Source organism: Callorhinus ursinus, unplaced genomic scaffold (assembly GCF_003265705.2).
Source record: "Callorhinus ursinus isolate GAN/ISIS: 27379988/994484 unplaced genomic scaffold, GSC_fseal_2.0 scaffold1, whole genome shotgun sequence".
Taxonomy (NCBI): domain Eukaryota; kingdom Metazoa; phylum Chordata; class Mammalia; order Carnivora; family Otariidae; genus Callorhinus; species Callorhinus ursinus.
In genome coordinates this window covers 58247917-58274655 of record NW_027397063.1, presented here as the reverse complement: position 1 = coordinate 58274655, position 26739 = coordinate 58247917, and the positions used below count along the sequence as shown (strand labels likewise).

The window sequence follows — 26739 nt, the reverse complement described above, 5'->3', positions numbered from 1 at the left end:
AAGTGACTGACCTAGTGATAAAGGTAATTCCCTATTACTCAGTCTTTGTTTTAAGATCGCTGTACTCTGCAGGTATTATGAATTCAGCTGTAATAATGGAAGAAAACGTTGGAAATGGTAAACAATTCAATTAGCTGATTGGGGCTGATTTCACTCTGTTCTTGCTGCAGTAAGCAGGAGGTGGCCCCAGGCCAGTGGGGGGCCAGATAGGGCCTGCATTAGAAAATTTTGAGGCCCTGCAGTGAAAGAGCAGGGATGAAGACTGATGGAACGTGCAGTTCTTTTTTTTTTTTTTTAAGGTGTTGCAACCCCACAAAACACAGATTGAAATGATAAAATGTTTCTGACCTAGTGTAGTAGATTAATTAGGACAGTTCTTGAAAGCAGGCAATAATCCAGAATGTGGATAATAGGGATAATCTTCTTCACATAACAAGAATAATGCTGCTCTTCATATACAAAGATAAGTCTGCTTACTCATCGTGATTGATTTTCCAGCATGAGGAGGGATATGTGCTGAGTTGTCCATGAGTCTCTGTGTTCTGACCAACAAGGCAGCTTGGGGCCAGAATGGGGGCTTGTAGCTAGGGAACAGAAAGACAAGCAGGAGGGACTGACATCTATTGATGGATCAAGCATTACCATAAGTATTTTCTCTTAATTATCCTTGCAAAACCACTTTGAGGAGGTGGTTGCATGTACAGGGTGGTTAGGTAACTTGCCCTACTTCACATGGTACATGATGGAGCTGGAATTCAAACAGGGCTATTTGTACTATGTTCACATCAACCATTGAAGCTTGAGTTTTGTCTTGGTTTGCAGTTCAGTCTCCCAAGCAGAACAAACTAGATGTAGTTCTTTTAGTATCATTAAATGATACTGTGAAGATCTTACTTACTACAAGTTGAAGAAAGAATGTTAGAGTTCCTTGCTTTATTGCCATTAAAAAAATACAATTTTTTAATTAGAATACTGTATGAAAAACAACTGTCCCCTGTCTCAGCCCCTGCACTTGTAGAGCCTACCCCCACCTTTTTTTTTTTTTTTTGAAGTAGGCTCCATGCCCATTGTGGAGCCCTACTCCGGGCTTGAACTTATGACCCTGAGATCAAGACCTGAGCTGAGAACAAGAGTCAGATGCTTAACCAATTGAGCCACCCAGGTGCCCCTACCCCCCTCTTTTTTTAGCTTTTATTCTCATATTAATTAATAATTTGCTTCTTGAGATAGCAATACGGGCGTTATCTATTGACTTTCCTCCATGTATACACACTGCCTCTCCCATCCTCCCAATATAATTGACATAGTTCTTTATTAAGTCAATATTCAGAGTGTTTACAATATTTACTATGTAAATATTCACAGCTGAACCACGTAGTGTATTATGATGTCATTTCTTCTGTTAACCAATTTGTGTTTTTCCAGGAGTTAATACTTTTTTCCCCTCCCTTCATTTCCTGAGATAGCTGTCCTAGAACTCTCCCTCCTTTTAATGCAATCTGGACTGGTAACTTTCTAGGCCTATTTGCCACCTGTTATCCTGGAACTTCTTTTTACATCACTCTTGAAATTCTCTTGGCGTCTCTCCTATATTGGGTCTCCTGTTTTCCCATATTTTCTTAGCCTCCTGAGAAAAGATACCTGGGAAGTAAAAACTTTCTGAATGCATGATTGAAATGAATCTCTATTCTATCTTAATGTTTCATCAATAATTTGGCTGGGTATAAAATCGTAGGCTTAAAAAGTTTGGAAGTCATAGCTTTTTTTCTTGCATTCCATTGTTGCTGTTGAAGTCCAAAACCATTCTGATTCTTTGTGACCTTGCCATCTTTCTAGAAACTTTTTGGATATTTTTAACCCTTGAAATTTCATGATAAGGTGCCTAGATAGGTTTTTTTTTTGTTTTAATTTAAGGCCACTCCATGGATGCTTACAAACTGGAAATTTATGTCCTTTAGTTCTGGAAAAACATTTTTTATTATTTTTTGGACTTCAGGTAGAAAGAATTTTAAAGTTAATTATGCTTCTCTGTTACTGATGTACTATATCATCAGACTGTACAGGGTTCTTTAAATTTTCCTTTAATTTCTAAGCCCTACTTCCCCATTACCCTTTTCAGCAGGTATCCACTGCATTGTGGTTGATATATTTCTTGATTATATATGAATCATTGTGAAATATGTCATGGTGCGTGTGTGTATGTGTATGTATTTAGTTTATGTATTATGTTATAGACCTTGTCCTGTTTCTTACTTTTTTTTACTCAGCATTGTTTTGGAGACCTTTCTGTTTTGTTGTGTGTACATACAGTTGTGTATAATATAATTCCATAATATGCATCTACCACATTTTATTTTTCTTTCCCACCTTTCTTGCATCAGAAATACACTGTGGTAAATATACTCTTACTTGTATATTATTAAGGACCTGTGTGGGAAGTTTTCTGGGATATATACCTAGGAGTGGGATTCCTGGGTCATAGAATAGGAGCACTAGTTTATGTGCTCACTAGAACTACAGGAGGGTTGTTTGCCCACATCTTTGTCAGCACTTGTTTTTGTTTTTGTTTTTTTAAGATTTTATTTATTTATTTGACAGACAGAGACACAGCAAGAGAGGGAACACAAGCAGGGGGAGTGGGAGAGGGAGAAGCAGGCTCCCTGACGAGCAGGGAGCCGGATGCGGGGCTCCATCCCAGGACCCTGGGATCATGACCTGAGCCAAAGGCAGACGCTCAACGGACTGAGCCACCCAGGTGCCCCTCAGTCTTTGGTTTTATTCAACTTTCTAGTATTTGCCAGTCTGATGGATATAAAGTAGGTATCTCACTGTTTCAGTTTATATTCTCTGATTACTAATGAGTTCGAGCATCTCTTGGATCCATTCAGGTTTTCCCTTTTGAAAATTTTTTTGCCCTTAGTTTCTCTTTCCTTTGGGTTGCTGTCTTTTTTTTTTTGGTTTGCACACGTTCCTTGTGGAGGTTAGATTTGAATGGTCTTTTGATTTTAGGTTGGGAAATATCTCCTCTAAGCCTGTCGTCTTTCTGTTAATTTTGTCTGTAGTGTCTTTCATTGAATGGATATTCTAAATTTGATGCCTTGTTTCTTTGATAATCTCTTCTTCATCAATTTTTTTGTTCTCTGTTGGAATTTGTATTATTTGGGTATTGGAACTCATGTGTTCTTTTATTTTTATTGTATTTTTTTTTTAAAGATTCTATTTCTTTGACAGGGAGAGAAAGAGTACAAGCAGGGGTAGTGGCAGGGAGAGAGAGAGGGAAAAGCAGACTCCCCACTGAGCAGAGAGCCCACAGGGCTCAATCCTAGGACCCTGGGATCATGACCTGAGCCGAAGGCAGACGCTTAACCGACTGAGCCACCCAGGCGCCCCTCGTAGGTTGTTCTTTTTTCTTTTTTTCCTCCCTCTTACTTTCCATCAGTCTTTTTGGTTCTGCTTCCTAAGAAATTTCCTCGGTGTTATCTTCCAACCTTCCTATTGAGTTTCTAATTTCTATCCACACTTTAAGTTTCTTAGAGCTCATTCTATGTTATAGTATCTTTATATTGTTTTGTAGACACTATAATCCTTTGAAGATTTTAATGATAGTTTTTTTTTAAGCTTTCTTTTTTTTCCCCCACTTTGCTCTGTTTCTTCTAAGTTCCTTTTTTTGTTTCTATTGCTGTTTCTTCTCTGTAGCGGCTTTCCCCAGCCATAATCTTATATGGCTGTCCATTCATATTTAAGAGTAAAGTGCCAAAAACTGAACTGAAAATTCTATAGGTGTGGCTTGTTAAAGGTGGCCATTTATGGGAGGAGGGGACACTCATAGGTCTTTTCTCTTGGGCTGGTCAGTTTTCTCGAGGAAGAGAGCCTCCAGTCTCTTGTGGGGAGGTTATGTACACCTGGCTGCTGTGTTTTGAGTATCTATCTTAGAAAAGGAGCTGGGGTTCTTACTGTTCATTGTGTTCTTGTAATCCTGTTTTCTGTTTGGCATATTACTCCCACCTTACCTGTAGTGGAGACCTCCATTTTGGAGTCTCTTTAGTTTGGTTTCTTCAAAGTAATCTTTTCCACAACTGTAGGGTTGGGGGAGGGATGGTTGCCTGGTTCTGAACAGTGGGGGAGGAAATCTGGCTATGATGACTGTTTTGTAGACTTTCAGCTAACCTTCTAGTGTTCCTCCCTCAACCTTCAGAGATGCTTGTGGGCAGTGTGAATCAGCTTCTTTGCAGGTGCTTAGGCTTTAGAGTTCTCCACTTTGCTAGTATAATATCGCTTGACCACCTGTTTTATAGTTTCTAACAAGGTTTTGACATCTTATCATATGTGATTCGCTCCTTTCTATCCTGTGGGTCATTCCTCTGAAAAATAGTTAAAATTTTAGCGTTGATAAATCTACCAAATTTGCTGTTTTACTTCTTTATATAGACTTTTAAAAAAAATTTTGAGTATCGTTGAAACACAATGTTACATTAGTTCATAAACTATTTTCTGGTCTATTCATTCTTTTCATAGCAGTTGAGAGACTGCTATATGCTCAGTCCTATGCTTAGTATTGAAGATTAAAATTAAAATTTCTGAGGGGGGCCTGGCTGGCTTGATTGGTGGAGCGTGCAGCTTTTGATCCCAGGGTTGTGGGTTCAGGTCCCATGTTGGGTGCAGAGATTACTTAAAAATAAAATCTTAAAAAATTAAAATTTCTGAGCTTTGAGTTGTTAATATATTTTGGGAAGAAAGGTACATCCTGATTGTGCTGCTTCTTAATTTGAAATGTGAAAACCCTCATAAGTTCACGTGATAGATATATTACAGAACTTATTAATTTCAGTAATGAATATGAATTGGATTAAGGTAAGTTTGTGGTTTTTCTTTTTTAACATGAAGGAACTCTTTACACCATTTTGGGGAAAGATTTGTTTAAAAAAAAAATCCAAGGGACTTCTGGGTGGCTCAGTTATTGAGTGGAGACTCTTGATTTTGGCTCAGGTCATGATCTTGGGGGCGTGGGATTGAGCCCCGCCTTGGGCTCTGCGCTCAGCAAGGAGTCTGTTCTATCCAGAATTCTCTCCCTCTCCCTCTGTCCTTTACCTTCCCCTACCCACCATGGGCATGCGCTCACGGGCTCTCTCTCTTTCTCTTTTTAAAGATTTTATTTATTTGAGAGAGAGACAGCATGAGCAGGGGGAGGAGGGAGAAGCAGAGGGAGAGGGAGAAGCAGACTCACACCTGAGCAGGGAACCTGACATGGCCAGATCCTAGGCCCCGGGATCATGACCTGAGTCAAAGGCAGACGCTTAATCAACTGAGCCATCCACGTGCCCCTCTCTCTCTCTTAAATAAGTAAATCTTTAAAGAAAAAATAAAAATTAAGAATAAAAATAATCCAGTGACATATAAGGGAAGAGGTAGTTTTTTTTTTAAAGACCTAAAGTATTCAATCAGAACTTTGAAATAGCAGAACATTGAGTTGATAAAATTCTAGCCAAAAGTAAAGAATGCAGTGTTTTCAGTGTTTTAGGTAGGCTGGGACACTTCACTGTAGTAAATATATGCTTTCAGCTCTACTTTTTGAAAGTTTTTCTTGTTGTATAAATAGTATATTGCTTACTGTAGAAAATTTGGAAGATACAGAAAAATAATATTAACTTGCTCTTAAAACTTTTGTATACCACTTTAAGTTATGAAGTAATTTTAAAGGTATAGAGACTAATATAAGTGAGGTTTTTCTTCCCAACATCCGGATTTTTTGTATGTTAGTATTATTTTTTTCATTTCTCAGTATGTTATTTCCATAACCAAGCCCTCATTTTGGAATTTTTAGGTTTACAATTTTTCACTGTAACAATCACACTGTGGTGAACAGTTTTATACATACTGCTAATTTTATTTCCTTTGGGTATATCCCAAAAGTGGAATTACTGAATCCTAGGGTATGGGTTTCTAAAATCCTTAGTAAATATTTTCTTTTAAATGTTTGGCTATCAAGAAGGACTTTGGGGGAACATTGCAAGTTGGGAACCCATAGATACTGGAAGGTGAGATCAAAATTCAGGGTCAAAGGTTATTATCAACTTCTCAGTGGAAGAAAGTTTGAAGCTGGGACGTAAAAGAAAGTAGGTATTTCTATTAGATTAATAGGGTTAGAGCTATAAGATGTAACCGGAGATGAGACAATGAATCACGTCTGCAGCATTGACTTCTCATAGGAGAGACTTAGGGCAGTATTTTTCAGACTTTGCCCCCACTAGAATGTCACTAAAATAAAGGAACTCTTTGAATTATTTTATAGGAAAAAAAATGAGTAGAATATTTTCAGTTTTACTTTTCTTCTCTAATTTTTATTAAAATCTCTTAAAAGGGCCTGCAACCACTTGATTTTAAGTTGGTAACAAATAATTAATATTTACAAATGAACTGAAAGCTTTTTTATACTTAAATTCGTTTATGCTTACATTTATAAATCCATAACTTATTTTTTTTTTAAGATTTTATTTATTTATTTGACAGAGAGAGAGTTAGCAAGAGCAGGAACACAAGCAGGGGGAGTGGGAGAGGGAGAAGCAGGCCTCCCACTGAGCAGGGAGCCTGATGCGGGGCTCGATCCCAGGACCCCGGGATCATGACCCGAGCCGAAGGGAGATGCCTAACGTCTGAGCCACCCAGGTGCCCCCATAGCTTATTTTGTAGTAATATTTTCTTGTCATGTTTTCTAATAAAATTGTTTAATTTATATGATTAAGTAAATTAACTATATTAGTGTTTTATGGTATTTCATAAAGAATATGTTGAATGTTAAATATTCAGAATTTTTAGTGTGTGTTTGGGATTTACTGACTAGGTGGATTGACTCAGCATACTAAATATATACCATCTTGAATATAATAAAATATGAAAAGATCTACATTAAGTATGTTGGGTATAGATTGATGTTGGATGGAGAGAGTATTTATTGACTCAATCAATGCCAAATTTTCTTGTAGGACAAAGAGTTTCAAATTTGATTTACAATGTGCTAAAGATGCATTCTAGATCTTTAGGCATCAAAGTAATAGAATGAAAAAGGTGTTGAGATTAATCTGAGAACTGTGTGAAGGATGCCTTGAAGAGCAGAGAGCCAGAGGTTAAGGAAGGGTGGGTTAGAGTTCTTGCAGTTCTGTGGATATAGGATGACAAGGATCTGGACTAGACTGGTGGCCGTGAGAATAGACAGGAGCAGATAAAATCAAACACTCTGGATAGAGTAATAAGGAAAATTTGATAATTAACTAAATGGACATGAAGGAGAAAGTGGAAGATTTCATTTTGGAAGAGTAGAGTGCATTTGTATTTTACCACCAGTTTTGCATCTGGTTTTTAATTTTATTCCTTTCTTGGCTTTATTTCCTCAGAAAACATGGAAAATTAGGCATAATGGCTTTAATTTTAAAGACTTCTGGTTCCTGAGAGGGTACTTTGAAAAATTATTGACAGTAACTTAGGTTTTTTAATTAATTGTCTAGGTGATAATACCCTAAAAATACTTGATTAGGATTAGCAAAATTATTCATATTATGACTTTGTTATTCCTCTTATAATCCTCTGTAGATTTCGTTTCATTTCTTTGTTATCAAAGTTCCTTTCAATCTAACTTAAGTCTACATTTCAGCTGTATTTTGCATTATTTTCCAGTAAAGCTTTTGCTCCATTATAGTGTTTTTCAATTGCAGATGTATCTCAGAATTTACTTGGGAATCTTTGAAAGAAAAAAACAAAACACCAGAGACCTAGTATGTGCCTCAGACTTATTAATCAGGTTCTTTGGAAGGACAGCTGAGGTATCTGTTTAAAAAGCTCTCCCATGTGACAGATAAAATCCCTTCTTTAACCCACAACGAGGGGGAACCAACCAATCTCAGTTATCAATGTGAGTGAATAAATATTTAAGTTTTTTTTGATATAGACTCTATTTTAGAGCACTTTTAGGTTCATAACAAAATTGAATGGAAAGTAGAGTTCCCACATACCCCACTACCTTCCCCACCATCAACATTTGCATCAGATTGTTACATTTGTTATAATGGAACCAACATTGGTACATCATTATCATCCAGAGTCCATAGTTTACATTAAGTTTACATTCATTCTTCACGTTATACATCTATGGGTTTTGACAAATGTATTGTGACAGGTATCCACCATTACAATATCATACAGAATAGTTTCTAAATGCCCAAAAAATCTTCTCAGCTCTTCATCCCTCCCACCCCATAAACCCCTGGCAACCACTGATCTTTTAACTGTTTACATAGTTTTGCCTTTTGTAGAATGTCATATAACTGGAATCATACCCATGTGTTTTTTCAAAATGTTCTCAATGTGTCAGATACCCTGTCCCCCACAAAAAAGTGGGGAGGAGGGTTTTATATTAAATAATCTCATTTATGGATACTGGTGTAGAAATTTTTCTTTCATGGTTTTTTTTTTAATTTAAGTATAGTTGACACAATGTTACATTAGTTTCAGGTATACAAGGTAGTAATTCTATAATTTTATACCTGTGCAGTGCTCACAAGTGTAGGTACTGTAGGTCACCTTCCAACATTGTTACAGTACCATTGACTGTATTCCGTAGAAGATGCTGTACCTTTCAGCCCTGTGCTTTATTCATTTCATAACTGAAAGCCTGTATCTCCCACTCCCCTTCACTTCTTTTGCCCATCTCCCCCCACTTCCCTCCCCTCTGGCAAACCACTAGTTTGTTCTTTATATTCATGGGTTGGTTTTGCTTTTTGTTTTGTTTGTTTGCTTTGTTTTTTAGATTCCACGTATAAGTGAGATCATAGGGTATTTGTCTTTCTCTGAGTTACTTCACTTAGTGTAATACCCTCTGGGTCTATCCGTGTTGTCGCAAAGTGGTGAGATTCTTTTTTTTTTTTTTGGTGGCAGAATAATATTCCATTGTACATATATACACCATGTCTTTTTTATTCATTTGTCTATGGACATTCAGTTTTCTTCCATATCTTGGCTATTGTAAACAGTGCTGCAATAAACATAGGGGTGCATATATCTTTTCGAATGAGTGTTTCCATTTTCTTTGGGTAAATACCCAGTAGTGGAATTACTGGATCATTCGGTGATTCTATTTTTAATTTTTGAGGAACCTCCATGCAGTTTTCTGTGGTGGCCGGACCAGTTTGAATTTTCACCAACAGTGCATGAGGGTTCCTTTTTCTCCACATCCTCTCCAACACTTGTTATTTCTTGTCTTTTTGATACTATTTTGACAGGTGTTAGGTAATATCTTATTGTGATTTTGATTTGTGGTGTAGAAATTTTTAAGAAAATATTAACATAGATTTTAAAAGAATGATATACTATGACCAAGTGTGTTTATTCCAAGAATCAATCATTGAATATTAAGAAATCTATTAATATCTCACCATATTTAATAGGTCAAAGTAGATAAACTTGACCATTTTAATAACCACCAAAAAGTCATTTGATAAAATTCAACACACATTTCAGGTTTTAAAAACTAGTAAAATAAGTATGGATGGCTGGTACTTAGATGTAATTTTTTAAAAAAGTATCTCAAAACAATACTGCAACACAACTGGAGCTCATAGATTGCTGGTGGGAATGCATGATGGTATAGCCACTTTGAAAAACAGTCGACAGTCTTAGAAAGGTAAATATATTCTTACTGTATGACCCAGCAGTGTCCTCCTAGGTTTTTACCCAAGAAAAATGAAAATATTTGTTCACACAAAAACCGTATATGAATGTTTCCAGTGGCTTATTCATAATCACCAAAAACTGCACCAACCCAAATGTCTGTCAAGTGGTGAATAAAGTGTGGAATACATTGGAATACAATTCAGCAATAAAAGGAATGAATTACTGAAAGATAAAACAACACTTATGAATCTCAAAATAGTTAATACTGGCTGAAAGAAGCCACACTCAAAAGGCAACATACTGGATGGTTCCATTTATTTTACATTCTGGAAAATGCAAAACTGTAGGGATAGAAAATAAATCATCGAGTACCTGGGGTTGGGGAGGGAGTGGATTTACTAGAAAGAGACCTGACAGAACTTTTCATAGTAAAGAAAATGTTTTCTGTTTGTGGTGGTATTTACTTAAATGTTAAGTTTTACTGTATGTAAGTTATAAATAATACCTCAGTAAACCTGGCTTTTTTTTTTTAAATACCCTAGTATCATGTTTAATAACAAAATACTATATGACATAGATCAAAACCAGAAATGAGATAAAAATGCCTGCTCTAACCTTTGTTGCTTAATTAACATTGTAACTTTGTCCTGGAAGTACTAGTTAAATATTTTAAAATAGGAAGTGAAATGAAATACAGATTTTAGAATGGAGGAGGCAAAAGTTACAATTTTTTAGCGCTATTAAGTATTGAGAGTGTCAGCTCAAAGTATCAGAAACAGAATTCAGTAGCTGATTTAATTCATTGGCTGGCTTAAAAAGTTAATGTATGTATAGTAATGAGTAATTTTTTCATATATAGACAGTAGCCAATTAGAATATAATGGAAGGGAATTTCACATTTATCATTGCAACAAAAAAGATCAATGTAAATACATATTTAATTCTTGACCAAGAAGACAGTATTTTAAAGATGTTGAGTTTCCTTAATCTATGATTAGAATGTTATCTGACTATCCAATGACTACTTTTTTCTTAAGACAGAAAAGATTGGGAACGTTTGGGTGGCTCAGTCAGTTAAGCGTCTTCTTTCAGCTCAGGTGATGATCCCAGGGTCTTGGGATCGAGTCCTGCATTGGACTCCTTGCTTGGCGAGGAAACTGCTCTCCCTCTGCCTGCTGCTCCCCCTGCTTGTGCTCTCTCTCTCTGACAAATAAATAAATCTTTAAAAAAAAAAAAAAGATTGGATTAAGTGTTCTTAAATTTTTTGGCCTGGGAACTTCTTTATACTCTTAACTTATTGAGGACCCCCAAAGAACTTTTGTTTATGTTGCTGTTTTGTATCAGTTAATATTTACTGTATTAGAAATTAAAATTTTAAAACACAGAAATACACAACACACATTCCATTAGGCGTCAGAGTGATGATGTCATCATGTCATGAAGCTTCTGAAAAACTTAGTGAAAGTGAAAAAAAAGCGTATACAACGTCTTAGTATTATGAAAATAGTTTTCATGAGAAGCATTTTTTCACATACGATATTGTCAAATATGGAAAAGTTTGAATCAGTCTGGAGTTAACAGTGATAGTGGTGGGGAACTGATGCACTCATATTCACTGGTGTACATTGGTGCAGTATTTTAGGGGGTACTTTGACTATCAAAATTTTAAGTGCACATGCTTTAGAGCTTTAGGTTCCACTGTTTAGAATTCATTATTGGATATAATTGCAGAATATTTGCAAATACTTGAAGGAGAATATTGGTTACAGCACTGTTTGTAATAGAAAATTGGAGACAAGCTTAATTGTCAGTGATGTTTAGAGTCTGGTCCTTATGGTATAAAAATTACTATATTAGGGCACCTGGGTGTGGCTCAGTCGTTAAGCGTCTGCCTTCGCCTCAGGTCATGATCCCAGGGTCCTGGGATCGAGCCCCACATCAGGCTCCCTGCTCAGCGGGAAGCGTGCTTCTCCCTCTCCCACTCCCCCTGCTTGTGTTCCCTCTTTCGCTGTGTCTCTCTGTCTAATAAAATCTTAAAAGAAAATTACTACATTAAAAATAATTTATAGGCATTGTATGGAAGCTTGTCCAGAGTTAAAGCAAAAGTGCAGAATTGTGTTTATAATTTCCCATCAGTGTACAGTAAAAACCAGAAGGATATGTGTATACTTGTATAACCAGTTATTGAAAGGATATGCGGAGAACTTGATGGTTACCTTTAGGCAGGGGTACATTTTCATTTATCTGTTTATACCCTTCTGTATTGTTTGTTTTTAACATGAGCCTTTTTTGTAATTTAAAAGGGAAGAATAATTCAGAGGCACAGGTGCACTATATGGATGATAGAAATTACTAGTTTGAGCGTTGGAGTCATTTGTGAGTTCTCAGATGCCACAATTTAACCAAAAAAGAAAGAGAAAACAGACGCTGGCATTTCTCATGTCTGTGTGCTTTTAAAGAGCAGTTGCCGTGATCAAATACAACTTAGTGCTAATCTTCATCAGTTGTACTTTCTAATGCCTGGCCTTTAATTTGTACTCTTCTGTCTTGTGGGTGTTTCTCTTTTAACTTCAACTGTTGAATTAGTATCTATTCTTCACAACCTAGCTGAAACGCCCATCTTTATGGAGCTATACCTCATCGCTTTGGTCAGAAGAGATCTTTTTTTGAACCTTTAGAGCTATTTATAGCCATTTCTTCATTACACAAATATCAGGTGTGAGCTATATAAGGGCTGGACAGTGGGAGTACGCTTTAACTCTTACTTCTCTTTACCTTAGAAGGTAATATCCCCATTGTGCAAGTGAGGAAACCAAGGCTCACAGAAGTTTAGTATTTTTCTACATCACTGTGAAGAAGTAAATTTGAAAACAGGACTTTAAGGCCAGCCCTCTTCTCTGGACTTGCTTTTTATGTCACTTTAATAAAAGGAAGCAAGTGAATAGTAGTTTTGTAGGAGCATTTCTTTCCTTTTAGATTTTTTTATATTTAAAAAAAGTTTTTGCTATAATTTCGAACTTATAGGAATTTCAAGAAGTGTACAGAGGTCCTCTTTTTACCCTTCAACCACCTTCCTCAGTTGTTCATTTTACCTTTTACTCCGTTTGTTTTATCACTTTTTCTCTCTGTATATGTGTATTCCTAACATTGTCTTCCCTTAATTGTGTGCCCTCCCAGCTCCCTGTTGAGTACGGGCTTCCACTTACTGAAGTCCAGTTGGTTTTTGGTATTGTTAAGCTTTATCTAGGTCTTGCCCTGTTACCCTAGGCTTTCTCCTTTCTTTGACCGAAAACTTCTGATTCTTGAACTTGGGTCATCATTGTAACACTGCTATTATTATGCTATATTTTGATATTTTAGAGCCAAAAATGCTGCTTGCTTCAGGAATCCAGCTTTTTTCTCTGGATCATTTCTCAACACTGTTAAATAATTCCTTCATAATTATTTGCAAATCCTCATCTGCATTGCCTCTGCCTTTCAGTCCGATAAAGCTCAATCTGACAAAATACCACCAGGTGTATTGTATATATTAGTCTGCTTGGACAGCCATAAAAATTACCACAGATTGGGTGGCTTAAAAAACAGAAATCCATTTTATCCCAGTTCTGGAGGCTAGAAGTCCAAGATCAAGGTGCCAACAGGGTTGGTTTCCTGTGGGGCCTATCATCCTCATGTGTGGATGACTGCCTTCTTGCTGTTTCCTCACATGGCCTTTTTGTGTATGTACATAGGGGCTGGGGTTGGGGGAACAGATCTTGGGTGTCTCTTCCTCTTCTTGTAAGGACCCTGGTCCTACTGGATTAGGACCCCACTCTTATGAACCCATTTAACCTTGATTACCTCCTTAAAGGCCCTATATCCAAATGTCATTATGGAAGTTAGGGCTTCAATACATAGTTGGTGGGGGGGGGAGCACAGTTCAGTATGTAATAGTAGAACATCAGGTTTATAATCAGGAACCTAGGTTCATATCCTTGCTTTATCTGTATTAAGTGTGTAACCCTGGCCAAGTCACTTAACCTCTTTTAGCATCTTGAATCCTTAACTGTAAAGGATGAGAATAATAATTTCTTGCCTTGTATGTTTATTAAGACATTCAGGTAAAATAGATGTTGCAACATAGCACATTATAAATCAAATGATTCTGAATCCAGGCTTGCAGTACAGTCATCTTAAAAATAACTCTTTTGTGGGGCGCCTGGGTGGCTCAGTTGGTTGAGTGACTGCCTTCAGCTCAGGTCATGATCCTGGAGTCCCGGGATCTCGGGTTCCACATGGGGCTCCCTGCCCAGCGGGGAGTCTGCTTCTCCCTCTGACCCTCTCCCCTCTCATGCTGTCTCTCAAATAAATAAAGAAAATCTTTAAAAAAAAATACAAATAAAAATAAGTTAAAAAAAATAACTGATTTGTGAATTCCAGTCTGACAGCATGAGGAGCTCTACAGATCCACTCCCTAGTAAAATTGGGGAAAACTTGAAAAACAACTATTAAAAGCTTCTGGAAATGGTCAAAGGGTGTACAGTAAATGAAGAGCTTCCAGGAAGGTTTTCTTGGGAGGAGCGGGACATTGGGATTTCTCATCTCACCCCTAGCTGCCTAGCTGCTGAAGCTAAGTTCTGGGTATATGTGGTGGAGAGGCAGAGAACTACCTTCTGCCCAGTCCCCACTTGTGGGACAGGGGCTCTACCTGGGTGCAGAGCTGCTGGGAGTACTGGAGAATAGATCATCTTTTCTGTTTTCTAAGGTGGTGATTCCATGTCAGAAGAGACAAGCTGAGAAAACCCCAGGCTGCTGCCTACCCTCAACAAAATATTTCACTCCTATAGGGGATAGCTCTCAGAGAAGTGTGCTGTTGTTTGCACCCCCAGCTTGGGGGTCTGGGGTCTGGTTCAGAGATGTTGGTAGGGGTGCTTAGGGGGAGAAGGAGGTCATAAAATGCTCCTAATCTCTTCAAGGAATTGACTTACAAGGGAGCCCAGATAAGAATAATAGCTGACTTCTCAGCAGAAACAATGGAGGCCAGAGGCAGTGTAATAGTATATTCTAAGTACTCAAAGACAAATATAGTCAACCAAAAATCCTATATATCTAGCAAAGCTGTCTTTTTAAAATGATAGTGAAATGAAGATTTTCCCAGATAAACAGGAACTGAGAGAGTTTATTACTAGCAGACCCACCTTGCAAGAATGCTAAAGGAAGTTCTTTAAGCTGAAAGCAAGTGATTCCAGATGGTAATTTGAATCCATATGAACAAAGAGTACCAGTAAAGGTAATTATGTAATTTTCAAAGAAAATATAACCACATATTTTTTTCTTTTTCCTCAAAACTGATTTAAAATCAGTTTAAATAACCAGTAGGTCAAAGAAGAAATGAAAAGAGAAACCAGTAAATAGTTTGAGATAAATGAAAATGAATTTAACACTTAAGAAAACATGGGATACAGCTAAAGCAGTGCTTACAGGGAAACTTTTAGTAATAAATGCTTATATAAAGAAAGAAGAAAGATCTCAAATTAATAACTAACCTTCCACCTTAAGTCACTGGAAAAAGAAGAGCAAAGTAAACCTAAAACAGACGGAGGGAACTAATAAAGATGAGAGTAGAAATTAATGAACTAGAAAATAGAAAAAAAATAGAGAAAATTAAGGAAACCAAAAACTGGTTCTTTGAAAAGATCAGCAAAATTGGCAGACTGACATAGGAAAAAAGAGGACTTAAATTACTTGAATCAGAAATAAGAGAGGGAACATTACTACTGGGATTACAAAAATGGAAAGGGTTATAAAGGAATACTATGAACAACTGCATACCAATAAATTACATAGCTTAGATAAAATGGACAATTTTTTAAAAGATTTATTCATTTATTTTCAAGAGAGCGAGCATGGTGGGGGGAGGGACCTAGGGAGAGGGAGAGAAAGAGAATCTCAAGCAGACTCCCTGCTGAGTGTGGAGCCCATCACGGGATTTGATCTCACAACACTGAGATCTTGAGACCTGAACCAAAACCAAGAGTTGGACGCCCAACCAACTGAGTCACCCGGGCGCCCCTAAAATGGAAAAATTTTTAGAAAGACGGCTGCTGAAGCTGACTTACATAGACAAACTGAATAGACCTATAGCAAGTGAAGAGATTGGATTAATCATGAAGCTACCCACAAAGAAAAGCACAGGCCCGTATGGCTTCACTGCTAAATTCTACCAGACATTTAAAGAAGAATTAATACTAACTCTTCCTAAAAATTGAGAGGGAGAACACTTCCCAACTTATTTTTTGAAGCTAGTATTAGTGTTACCCTGATACCAAAGACATCTACATACCAAGAAAACTACAGACCACTATCTCTTAGGAAGATGAACACAAAAATCCTCAAAATACTAGCAAACCTAATTCACCAGCATATAAAGAGAATTTTATACCACGATCAAGTGGCATAATATCCCAGAAATGCAAAGTTAGTGTGAAGTTCACTAACCAGTTAATATAACATATCAGGAAATAAAAAACAAAAGTCACATTGTTCTCATAATAGACACAAAAAAAATTTGACAAAATCCAACACCCTTTAAATGATAAAAACGCTCAAAAAATGAGGACTAGAAGGGAACTTCCTCAACATGAATAAAGACATCTATGAAAAACTCAAAGATAACATCATACTTAATGGGGGAAAACTGAACACTTTTCCCCTACAATCAGAAATAGGGGTGCCTGCTTTCTCCATTTCTATTTGACATTATATTAGAGGTTCTAGCTATGGCAATTTTGAAAAAAAAAAAGGAAAAGAAAGAAAAATACACAAAATCCTCAAGATTGGAAAGAAAGAAACAAAACTGTCTCTTATAGATGATATGATTTTGTATGAAATGACTTAGAAAATCCACTAAAAAAATATTAGTACTAATAACAAGTTTAGCAAAGTTGCACAATACAAAATCAGTATACAAAAATTAATTGTTTTTATAGATTTGTTGTGAACAATCCAAAAGTGAGATTAAGAAAAAAATTCCATTTATAATAGCATCAAAAAAAATTAGGAATAAATTTAACAAAAGAAGTATAAAACACTGGAAACTACAAAATATTGTTGAAAGAAACTAGAGAAGATCTAAGAGAAAAATATCCTGTCTGTGGATTGGAAGATTTAACATTAAGATGGCAGTACTCCCCATATTGACCTACAGATTCAATGTAGTCTATATCAGAATCCCAGCTGACTTCTTTTGTAGAAATTGACAAACTGATCCTAAAAATCATACGGAATTGCAGGGTGTCTGGAAGAGCCAAAACAGTCTTGAAAAAGGATAAGATAGGAGGACTTATACTTCCTGATTTCAAAACTTACTACAAAAATGGTAGTCAAGATTGTGTGGAATCAGCACAAGGATATACATAGAAATCAATAGAATATAATTGAGTTGAGAAATAAAGCCATATAGATGTGGTTTATTTGTCTTTCAACAAGGGTGTTAGGACCATTCGATGGAGAAATGGTGCCTGGAACGAATGGGTAGCCATATGTGAAATGTAGTTGGACCCTTACCTCATACCATGAATAATAACTCAAAGTAGATGACAGACCTAAATGTAAGAGCTAAAACTTTAAAACTCTTAGAAGGAAACTTAGGATTAAGAATCCCTAAGTATGACTCTAAAAGCATGAGCAACAACAACAACAACAAAAAGATTAATTTGGACTTCATCAAAATTAAAAACTTTTGTGTTTCAGAGGACACCATTAAGAAAGCATAAAGAAAACCTATAGAGTGAAAGAAAATATTTAAAAACTGTATCTCTGATAAGGGACTTTTTTTTTTAAGAGGTTCATTTTTTTTTAGAGAGAGAGCATGCTGGAGGGCAAGGGGAAGCAAACTCTGCGCTGAGCAGGGAGCCCGAGCAGGGCTTGATTACGTGACCCTGAGATCACAACCTGAGCTGAAACCAAGAGTCGGATGCTCAACCAACTGAGCCACTTAAACACCACTCTGATAAGGGACTTCTGTCTAGAATATATAAAGAATTCTTACAACTTAATAAAAAAAGACTATTTAAACAAATAGTGTGGGAAAATTGGACAGCCACATGCAGAAGAATGAAACTGGACCATATCCTTACACCACACACAAAAATAGACTCAAAATGGATGAAAGACCTAAAGGTGAGACAGGAATCCATCAAAATCCTAGAGAACACAGGCAGCAACCTCTTCGACCTTAGTCGCAGCAACTTCTTCCTAGAAACATCGCCAAAGGCAAGGGAAGCAAGGACAAAAATCAACTATTGGGACTTCCTAGAGACAATTTAAAAATGGGAAAAGAATCTGAATAGACTTTTTTTTTTAAATGGAGGATATACAGTTAGAAAATAAATATGTGAAAGAACAGCAGACACCAAAAATTGTGATAGTGGAGAAATCGTCAGCCCTCGTACACTGCTGGTGGGAATGTAAAATAGCACAGCGCTTTGGAAAAATAGTTTGGCAGTTCCTCAAACAATTAAACATTGAGTTACAATGTTACCTAGCAGTTCGATTCCTAGGCACACCAAGAAAAATGAAAACCTATGTCTGTATAAGAACTTGTCCATAGATGTTTATGGAAGCATTATTCATAATAGCCAAAAAGTGGAAAGAACCCAAATGTCAATCAGTTGATGAGTAGGTATAAAATATAATGGGGTATATCCATATGATGGGATATTATTCAGCCATAAAAGAATAAAGTACTGATATATGTTGCAACATAGATGAACTTTGAAAATATACTAAGTGAAAGATTCCAGGCACAAAAGATCATGCATATGATTTTATTCATATGAAATGTCCTGAATAGGAGTGATAGCCAGTAGGAGTGATAGTACACACTTTCTTTTTGAGGTGATGAAAATGTTAAAAAATGGACTGTGGTAATGGTGCATAGATGTGAAAATATGAAAGCTATTGACTTGTACACTATAATAAAGCTGTTAAAGCAACCATTTCTGGTGTCCTTATGCAGTGAGACTGGGCTACTAGAATAACAAGAGCTCTTTACCATAAGCCAAGCTCATTTGTTCTCTTCCTTTGTCTCATTTTTGTAGAAATCATGACTACCCCAGGAAAAGAGAACTTTCGCCTGAAAAGTTACAAAAATAAGTCCCTGAATCCTGATGAAATGCGCAGGAGGAGGGAGGAAGAGGGACTGCAGTTACGAAAGCAGAAAAGAGAAGAGCAGGTAAATCCTTTACCCTTACTATTTTAAAGAACTTAATTTTCCATTTTAAGCCTGAAACTACTTTAATTTTGATTGTGTTAGATTTGTGTGTGTGTGTAAATACACATCTCCGCCATCATAAAATCAACATGTTTTGGGAGTGGGGAAGAGGAGGTGATGAAAAGCGGAATACAAGAATAAAGAAATCTCTCAGGTTCTCATGTTTCCAGTACAGCCACTGTTTAATCTTTTGGCCTGTTTAGTGTATTTTATTTTTTTGAAGTTGCAACTTGCTTAAGATTTTATGTGCATGTTTGTTAATGAATTCTCAAGTGACCAGTAAAATGCTGTTTTTCATTGTAATCTTTAATATGAAAATCTGTAAACATAAAAATTAAATTATAGATGGTGAACCTCATAAACTCATCCTTTGCATTCAGTAATTGTCAGTAATTTGCCATACTTGCTTCATGTCTATCTTTACATTTCTTTATTATGTAGTATTTTAAAGCAAAAATCTCAAGGAATATGTCTTTTCACCCCTAAATTAATTCTGTATGATTCATTAGGACATTGATTTTTGATCTTTTTTCTTTTCTTTTTTTTTTTTTTTTACTTTTGGTCATTTTTAACCTGAGAAAGTCTATAAACATCCACAGGAGAATTTGGGACTCACTCTTACCTTACCTTCCTCTAAAAATGCCTAGAATGAATGGTATATCCTTTATGGCAAAGAAATTTAAAGACACTTAGGTGATTTTTTTTGTCTGGGTGTGCTAATGAGACACTTTTGAGCTTGGAAGGACCATTTGATCCCCATGCTACAAAAGCTCCATAAAAGACGAATGAGTCAGAATCTTTCATACCTGAGAAATAAGGTAATCTCATAACTATTTTGCAGTTACAGTGAGCTGGTCTCAAATTACACCGTTCTTTTGAGTAACGCTGCACTGGAGAATTCAGTTAGTTAAAGTCCAAGAGTAAATTACCACCTCAGTGTTTTTTTGTTAGGGCTGTAGATGTTTGAATCAAACACTGTCATTATTACTATTATTTTTTGGGCAAAGAGAGTTTATAATATTATAATAGAGTTTATATTAAGTGCAGTAAATTAAAGAGTTATCACTTATTCATAAAAGGATGAGTTTCTTTGGGTTTCTTGTTACCTCTTTATTCATCTGTCTTACTTGAAGTGGAAGCTTTTCTTTGAATGAATTTTTGTATTAGCTTCTATTTTGGAGGTAAATTCCAGAAATTATAACAACATTGTTACATATTTATATTATATGTGAAGGTGAATACATGAATATATACACATGAGCCCAAGTATAGGTCTGAATATAACCACCAGCTTCTGCATCATATTTGGCATAAAGCCATTTGAAGATGTAATAATGATCCTCTGCCATTAACAGTGTTCATTTTATTCTCTTCTTTGTGATGGGTGATGTCATGTAATTAGACTTCATTGTAAAGTTTATATAAATAAAATAAATTTCTCGTATTCACTTACCTGCCTGAAGACAAATGCTCTTATCCGTAATATATCAACTGGCAAGTATGGCCCCATGTATTGGACTAAAAATATTTGTAGTTGACATTCTATCATGTTCATTGTATGAGATCTAAAATTGTGTTCTGGCTTTAATAAGTTTCTATGGTAAGTTTTTAGAATATTGCCCTATTTAAAATCTTAATTTTTTTATTTCATATGTGCTGTATTATGAAGGGAGAACTGGTAAAACCAGTCAGGCTTCTTTATATCATAACAGTATTTATTTCATGCCTAATTTGTAAAATAGTAAATATTAGTAAAAGATAGATTCATTTTGGTACAATTTATCTTTCCACGGTCACAGGTTTACGCCAGCTGAAGAGCTAGGTGTGAGGGTACCACAGTAGTTGATGTTGCCAGGTGCACAAAAGATAACTAACTGCATCTTTGAGGGCTATCCTTTTATCAGACTGACATTTAATTTTTGTTATATCTAGGCAGCACTTTATGAATGACCTCTATCCATTTGGCACTTACAGACCAATTTAAAATTTATTTTTGGCAAAAAATTTTACCAGTTGGTGTCATTCTGATTGAGCCAGTACTTGAAAATTTGAATTAAGCAGACTCTTGTTAATTCAGAGTGAATAGGTAACCTAGTGCTGCTGAAAAGTTCATAAAACCCATCATGATGAAGAACGGAGGTTTGCTTGATGTTTTTAGTTATAAGAAATATCTTGTGAAGTGAGCAAGTTGATAAACTTGTGGACGGGCAGTTTTTCCCGTTGATTAACTTGGTTGACAAGTTCAGTCAACATGTAATCTGTAGTTAAGGTGTAGAGATCATGATTGTTTTGGCAGTTTTTTCTTTTTTCCTTTTTATTGTTTTTTTAAAGATGTATTTATTAGAGAGAGGACAAGCAGAGGGAGAGGGAGAAGCAGACTCCCTGATGAGCAGGGAGCCAGACATGGGGCTTGATCCCAGGACCCCGAGATTATGACCCGAGCCGAAGGCAGCCGTTTAACCGGCTGAGCCACCCAGTTTTTTCTTTTTTAAAAACCTATTTTTCTCTGAGTAAGACATGCACAGTTGAAAAAGTTAAGTAGTACTACAGTACTTGAAACCAAACCACCAATGTTCCTGGTTTCATTCCCAAGTAAACCACTTTCAATCCTCTTGACTATTTGTTTATCAATTTAAAATATTACCTATTAGTGTTCTGTTATGGTAGGTGAAGATTTAAGCTCTTACACTACTTTTCCCTTGCGTATAACTATCATTCTCAGTATAGTATACTACAGTACGTATTATTTATTGCTGAACTGAATAGTATACCGTGATTACATTTCCTTTATACTTTGTTTTTCCTGGAGTTAATTGTCTGATTTTGTACCTGCTTGGCTTCGTATTCCTGACTGTCTTTTCATTCTCTTCTACAGCTCTTTTAAATTATTTTTATCTGATTTTCTCTGTGGTTAAACTTCTCAGATAATTTTTCAGTTCCATATTTTTTCTGCTGGAGACCTTCACCCTATATTTTTTGTCCTCCTGCGCCAGTCAGAATTGTTTATCCTGTGTTCTAGCTGTATAGCTGTAGTTTTAGGACTTCCCTCTGCTTGGAATTTCTCATGTCTTACCTTGTCATCATCCTTGTAATGTAAATGGTATGGTATTTTCAATTTCAAATTTTACTTGTTGGTCAATAAGTTGTATTAAAGATCATAACAGTATCCTGCCATTCCATATTAAAGACCACTACTTGTGGATGTGAATTTTGCAATACCAAGGGATGTAATTTTACTTATTAGGTGTGATTTTGGAGTCAGGTAAATGTTTTAAGTAATTGTGAAACAAAAAGAAATCATAATGAAGGAAGAAATCCTTAAAAATAAACAAGAGGAATTAAATGGCTCTGTGTGTCATGCTTGTGGCTAAACCACACAGAGAGGAAATCACTTTAATACACTTTAAAACATGGCAAAATGATTAATTTTCTCTATTGGGCTGTATTTTAAGGACAAAAAGAAGTACAAACAAATCTTCAACTGCTTTAGTAATCATATAGGATTGTCCCTGAAACCGTGTATATTTGTATATGGATATAGCAAATAACTATGTTAATATTAGGGACCTGGATTTTTTTAGGTTAAGAAAGAATAGAAATATAAAATCAAAGAAGTTATATAAATTTGAATAGGTAATATCAGTAGGGATTCATGATGTATTTTCTTAAAACACACATACACACACAAAACCCAGTTCTGTCCTAGAAAGGCTTAGAAATAGTGATACCTTGTATCAGTGAGCACCTCTAGCACCCTGAGATTGTGGTCGTTAGAGAATTTTTCTCTCAAGGGACCAAGGCTTCTTGGAAAAAACACCTGAATCTCGTTTAGAGATAGGGAATATTCAAGGTGAATGTGTAGTATTTTTTCATAACATAGAGCAAGGAAATTTAAGACCATCAAAACTTGTGTTGAAAAGACTCAGGAGATAGCTTGAACAGGCTCCCATGAGTTGTAAGTGGGATAGTTTGAGTATTAGAAAGGGCACTTTGAAGACTTCTGCTTCCAGCCAAAGTGGAATAGCAGGGCTCAGATTTACCCTACTCCCTGAAACAAACCAAGGATAAAGAGACAAAATACATGAAACAGTAGTTCAAGACACCAGACATTAACCAGTGCAGGACAGTGATCTCTAGAGATAGGAAACCAATGAGACGAGCCCTATGGTTGCTTCAGCTTACTGCCCAAGAGAGTTTCCAAGTTGCAGCACGGGGAAAGGGAACTAAAGACCACAGCCTTCCTGAGTTGAGGAGCCAGAGCTGAGAGTCGGAGGAGATCAAGTCATCCATTCATAGGAGGGAATACCAAAAGGGAGAGACATGTGTATAGAGAAAGAAGGCTGGAGATCTTCAGAGTGTTTCTTTGCATATTCAGCAGAGTACTGACCATCAGATGTGCTTGGGGAGACTGCTCTCAAGGCTAGAGAAACTATCATCCACAAAGATTAGAGGGAATAGTGCCTGGCCCTTGCACAGTGCTGAGAATAGTCCCTGTTCCTCTAGCCAGACTGGAAAAACTCATCTTTCACAGGACATTAGATAGAGTATTCAGGAGATTCTTACCTCAGTAGTGGAGATTAATCAGCCATAGACTTATTTCTGCTCCAGACCTCCCTAACAAATCATAAAAGCAAGATCCAAGAGGTTGATCAAACTGCAGTTTTTAGTTTTTCTTAATTAGTAATCACATAGGAAAAAGAAATACTTGAATTTCTCCACTTTTTCATTTTCAAAGTAATGAGTTGGTTTCTTAGCATCCTCCAGAGGGAATAGGAATTTGTGTATTTTAATATTATTAGGAATTCATAGTGTTAAAATAGATGTATTACAGGTTATTTCAGCTATTATTTTTTCTATGTTTTTAAACTTTATGACTGTATAGTTGACATACAGTAGAGTATACAGTTTGTTAAATTCTGACATATGTATCATCACCATAATTAAGATAGTGAACATATTTATTGCTCTCAGAATTTTCCTGGTATACCTTTGTGGTACCTTTTCCCCACCCCTCACCTATCTCTAGACAACTTCTAATCTGTTTTCAATCACCACTGATTACTTTGTGTAAATGACTGATACAATATATATTCTATTTTGTCTGGCTTCTGTCAGTCAGCTTAATCATTTTGAGATTCATTCATGTTGTGTGTATCAGTAGTTCATTCATTTTATTGTTGAGTAGCAATCTGTTGTAAAAATAAAACCACAATTGGTTTATCCATTCACCTGTTGATGGCAGTTTGGATTGTTTCCAGTTTTTGGTGATTATAAATAAAGCTGCTGTGAACATTGATGGACAGCTCTTTGTATGGACATATATTTCCATTTCTCTGGAATAGATATCTAGGAGAATGGCTGGGTTGTATAGTAGGTGTGTACTTAGGAGGCTGTCAACTGTTTGTTAAAATGGCTTGTATTACTTTATCTTCACATCTGCGGTGTATGAGCCTTTCATTTGCTCCATCTCCTTGTGAGCATTTGGTATGGTCAGTCCTTCTAATTTTATCTAGTCTAAGGTGTGCCTTGTAGTATGCCATTATGGTTTTATTTTGCACTTCCCTAATTACTGAAGTTGAGAGCATCTTTTCTTTTCATGTGCTTATTTGCCATCTGTATATCTACTTTAGTGAAGTCTGTTTAGTTTCTTAATTGAGTTGTTTCTGGATGCAAGTCTTTTGTTGGATATGCTTTTTAAATATTTTCTCCCAGTCAGTGGCTTGCCTTTTCATTTTCAGAAGTGCTGTTTGAACAGCAAAAGCTTTCAATTTTGGAATTCCATGTATCAGTTTTTTTCTTTTATGGATTGTGCTTTGTGTGTCAAATCTAAGAATCTTCATCAAAGCCAAGGTCACTGAATATTTTCTCCTGTTTTAAGAAGTTTTATTGTTAAAGTTTAAATGTAGGTCTATGATTATTTGCATTTAATTTTTGTATATCATGTGAGGTAAGGGCTTCCCCCTCTTTTTTTTCCCCCATTTTTTTACATATGGCTTTCCATTTATTCAGATGTCATTTATTGAAACGATTGTTTCTCCTCACTGAATTGCCTTACACCCTTTTACATTCAATTGACTATTTCTGTGTGGGTCTGGTTTCTGAACTTCTGTTCCATTGGTTTGTTTATTTGTCTTATATACCACACTGTCTTGATTACTGTAGCTTTTATAAAAAGTCTTGAAATCATATTACTAGCCCTCTAACCTTGTTCTTCTTTCCACAGATTGTTCTGGCTGTTACAGATCCTTTGCATTTTTATATGAACTTTAGAATCAGCTTGTCAATTTGTGCACAAAAGCCTGCTCTGAGGATTTGATTGTGATTGTGTCAGATCTGTAGATCAGCTTGGGGAGAACTGATAATCATAACAATGAGTCTTCTGACTCATAAGTACCACATCTCCATTTATTTAGATCTATAATATCTCTCAGGGATTTGTAGGTTTGCTTTTTTTTTTAAAGATTTATTTATTTATTTGAGAGAGAGAAAAAGAGAGCACAAGCAGGAGACGCAGAGGGAGAGAGAGAATCTCAAGCAGACTCTTTGCTGAGTGTGGAGCCTGACATGGTGCTCAATCTCATGACACTGAGATCAGGACCTGAGCCAAAACCAAGAGTCAGACACTTAACTGATTGTGCCACCCAGGCACCCTGATTTGTAGTTTCTTTATCAGATTTTCCCCTAAGTATAGTATAGTTTTGATGCTCTTGCAGATGGTATCTTTTGAATTTTAGTTTTCGATTGTTCATTGTTAATATTTAGAATCCCCTGGGACTCACTGGGAGAGACTGTTCCCCCAGCTTGGAGCACATCTGGGAGAGGTGACAGGGACAAAAGAGTTAGTGGGCACCATTTCCTTCCTCCGCCCCTCAGCATAGATGCAGAGACACCTGCCGAGGGTGGCTAACTTGGACACTGGTTTTTTGCTGTGCTTTACTTCAAACTCCACACCCCTGCACTTTGGGGTGACTACCCTTCTGGGACAAAGGACCCCTGCATCAGTCCCAGTGTAGTGAGACCCTCCCCCAGAAGACCAGCACAGGCCCATGCCATGCCAGGTCCCTAAAGTTTGGAGTTTTAAAACTCAGCACACCTACTTGGGATAGACCCCAAGGTGCACTGCACTACCGGGCAGGCAGATGGCTGGGACACAGACAGGGTGAAGGCAGCGAGCTGAGGGATGCCTAGGACACACGAGGGGAGATTGTTTACTCTTCTGGGAGGGCTTCCTGGACAGTAGTGCGTGCAAACTCTCCAGGGACTAGGGAGCTGGCTGATAACATTTTCCTCCCCTCCCCCCCTTAGCATAAACTAACTTCAGTAAGCAGCACAGCGTCAATAGTGGCCTGAACTGCTTACACCAAGCCCTGCCTTCTGTGCTCTGTAGATTTTGTTTTACTAGGGCATTTGTGCTAGAGAACCAGAGCAGCAGGCCCCTCCTCCAGAAGACCAGCACAAACCCCCACATGCACCATGTCTACTGACCATAGAGTTCTGCAAAGCTTCAGCTCTAGTGGAAGTAGCATCAAGTGTCTTTAGCAAGCAGACCAGAGCACATCTAGTTAAAACTCACCACACTCTGACCAAGGTCCAAACACTCCCCACTGCAGGCAGGGAGAAGCTCTGCAGAGGACTGACCTGAGGGACAGAGCAGCCAAAACACAGCACCTGAATGCATACAGCATGCACCAGAGACACTTCTAAAGTACCAGGCTCTGGACAGTATATGACCTCTTTTCCATAAAGTCATTACTGTCAGGAGCAGGAAACATAACAGGCTTTCCTAACACACAGAGGAAGACAAAGACCTACGCAAAATGCCAAGA

At 36.8% G+C, this 26739-nt stretch overlaps 1 protein-coding gene across 1 annotated transcript in view; it reads left to right on the top strand.

Annotated features, from left to right (window-relative positions):
• The window catches only part of KPNA1 (karyopherin subunit alpha 1), a 69457-nt gene that overhangs the window by 2591 nt on the left and 40127 nt on the right, over positions 1-26739 (top strand). The window contains exon 2 of the mRNA XM_025875159.2: positions 18741-18874. Coding sequence (XP_025730944.1) covers positions 18746-18874 — 129 coding nt within the window. The 5' untranslated portion in view covers positions 18741-18745. The remainder of the gene's footprint in view (positions 1-18740; positions 18875-26739) is intronic.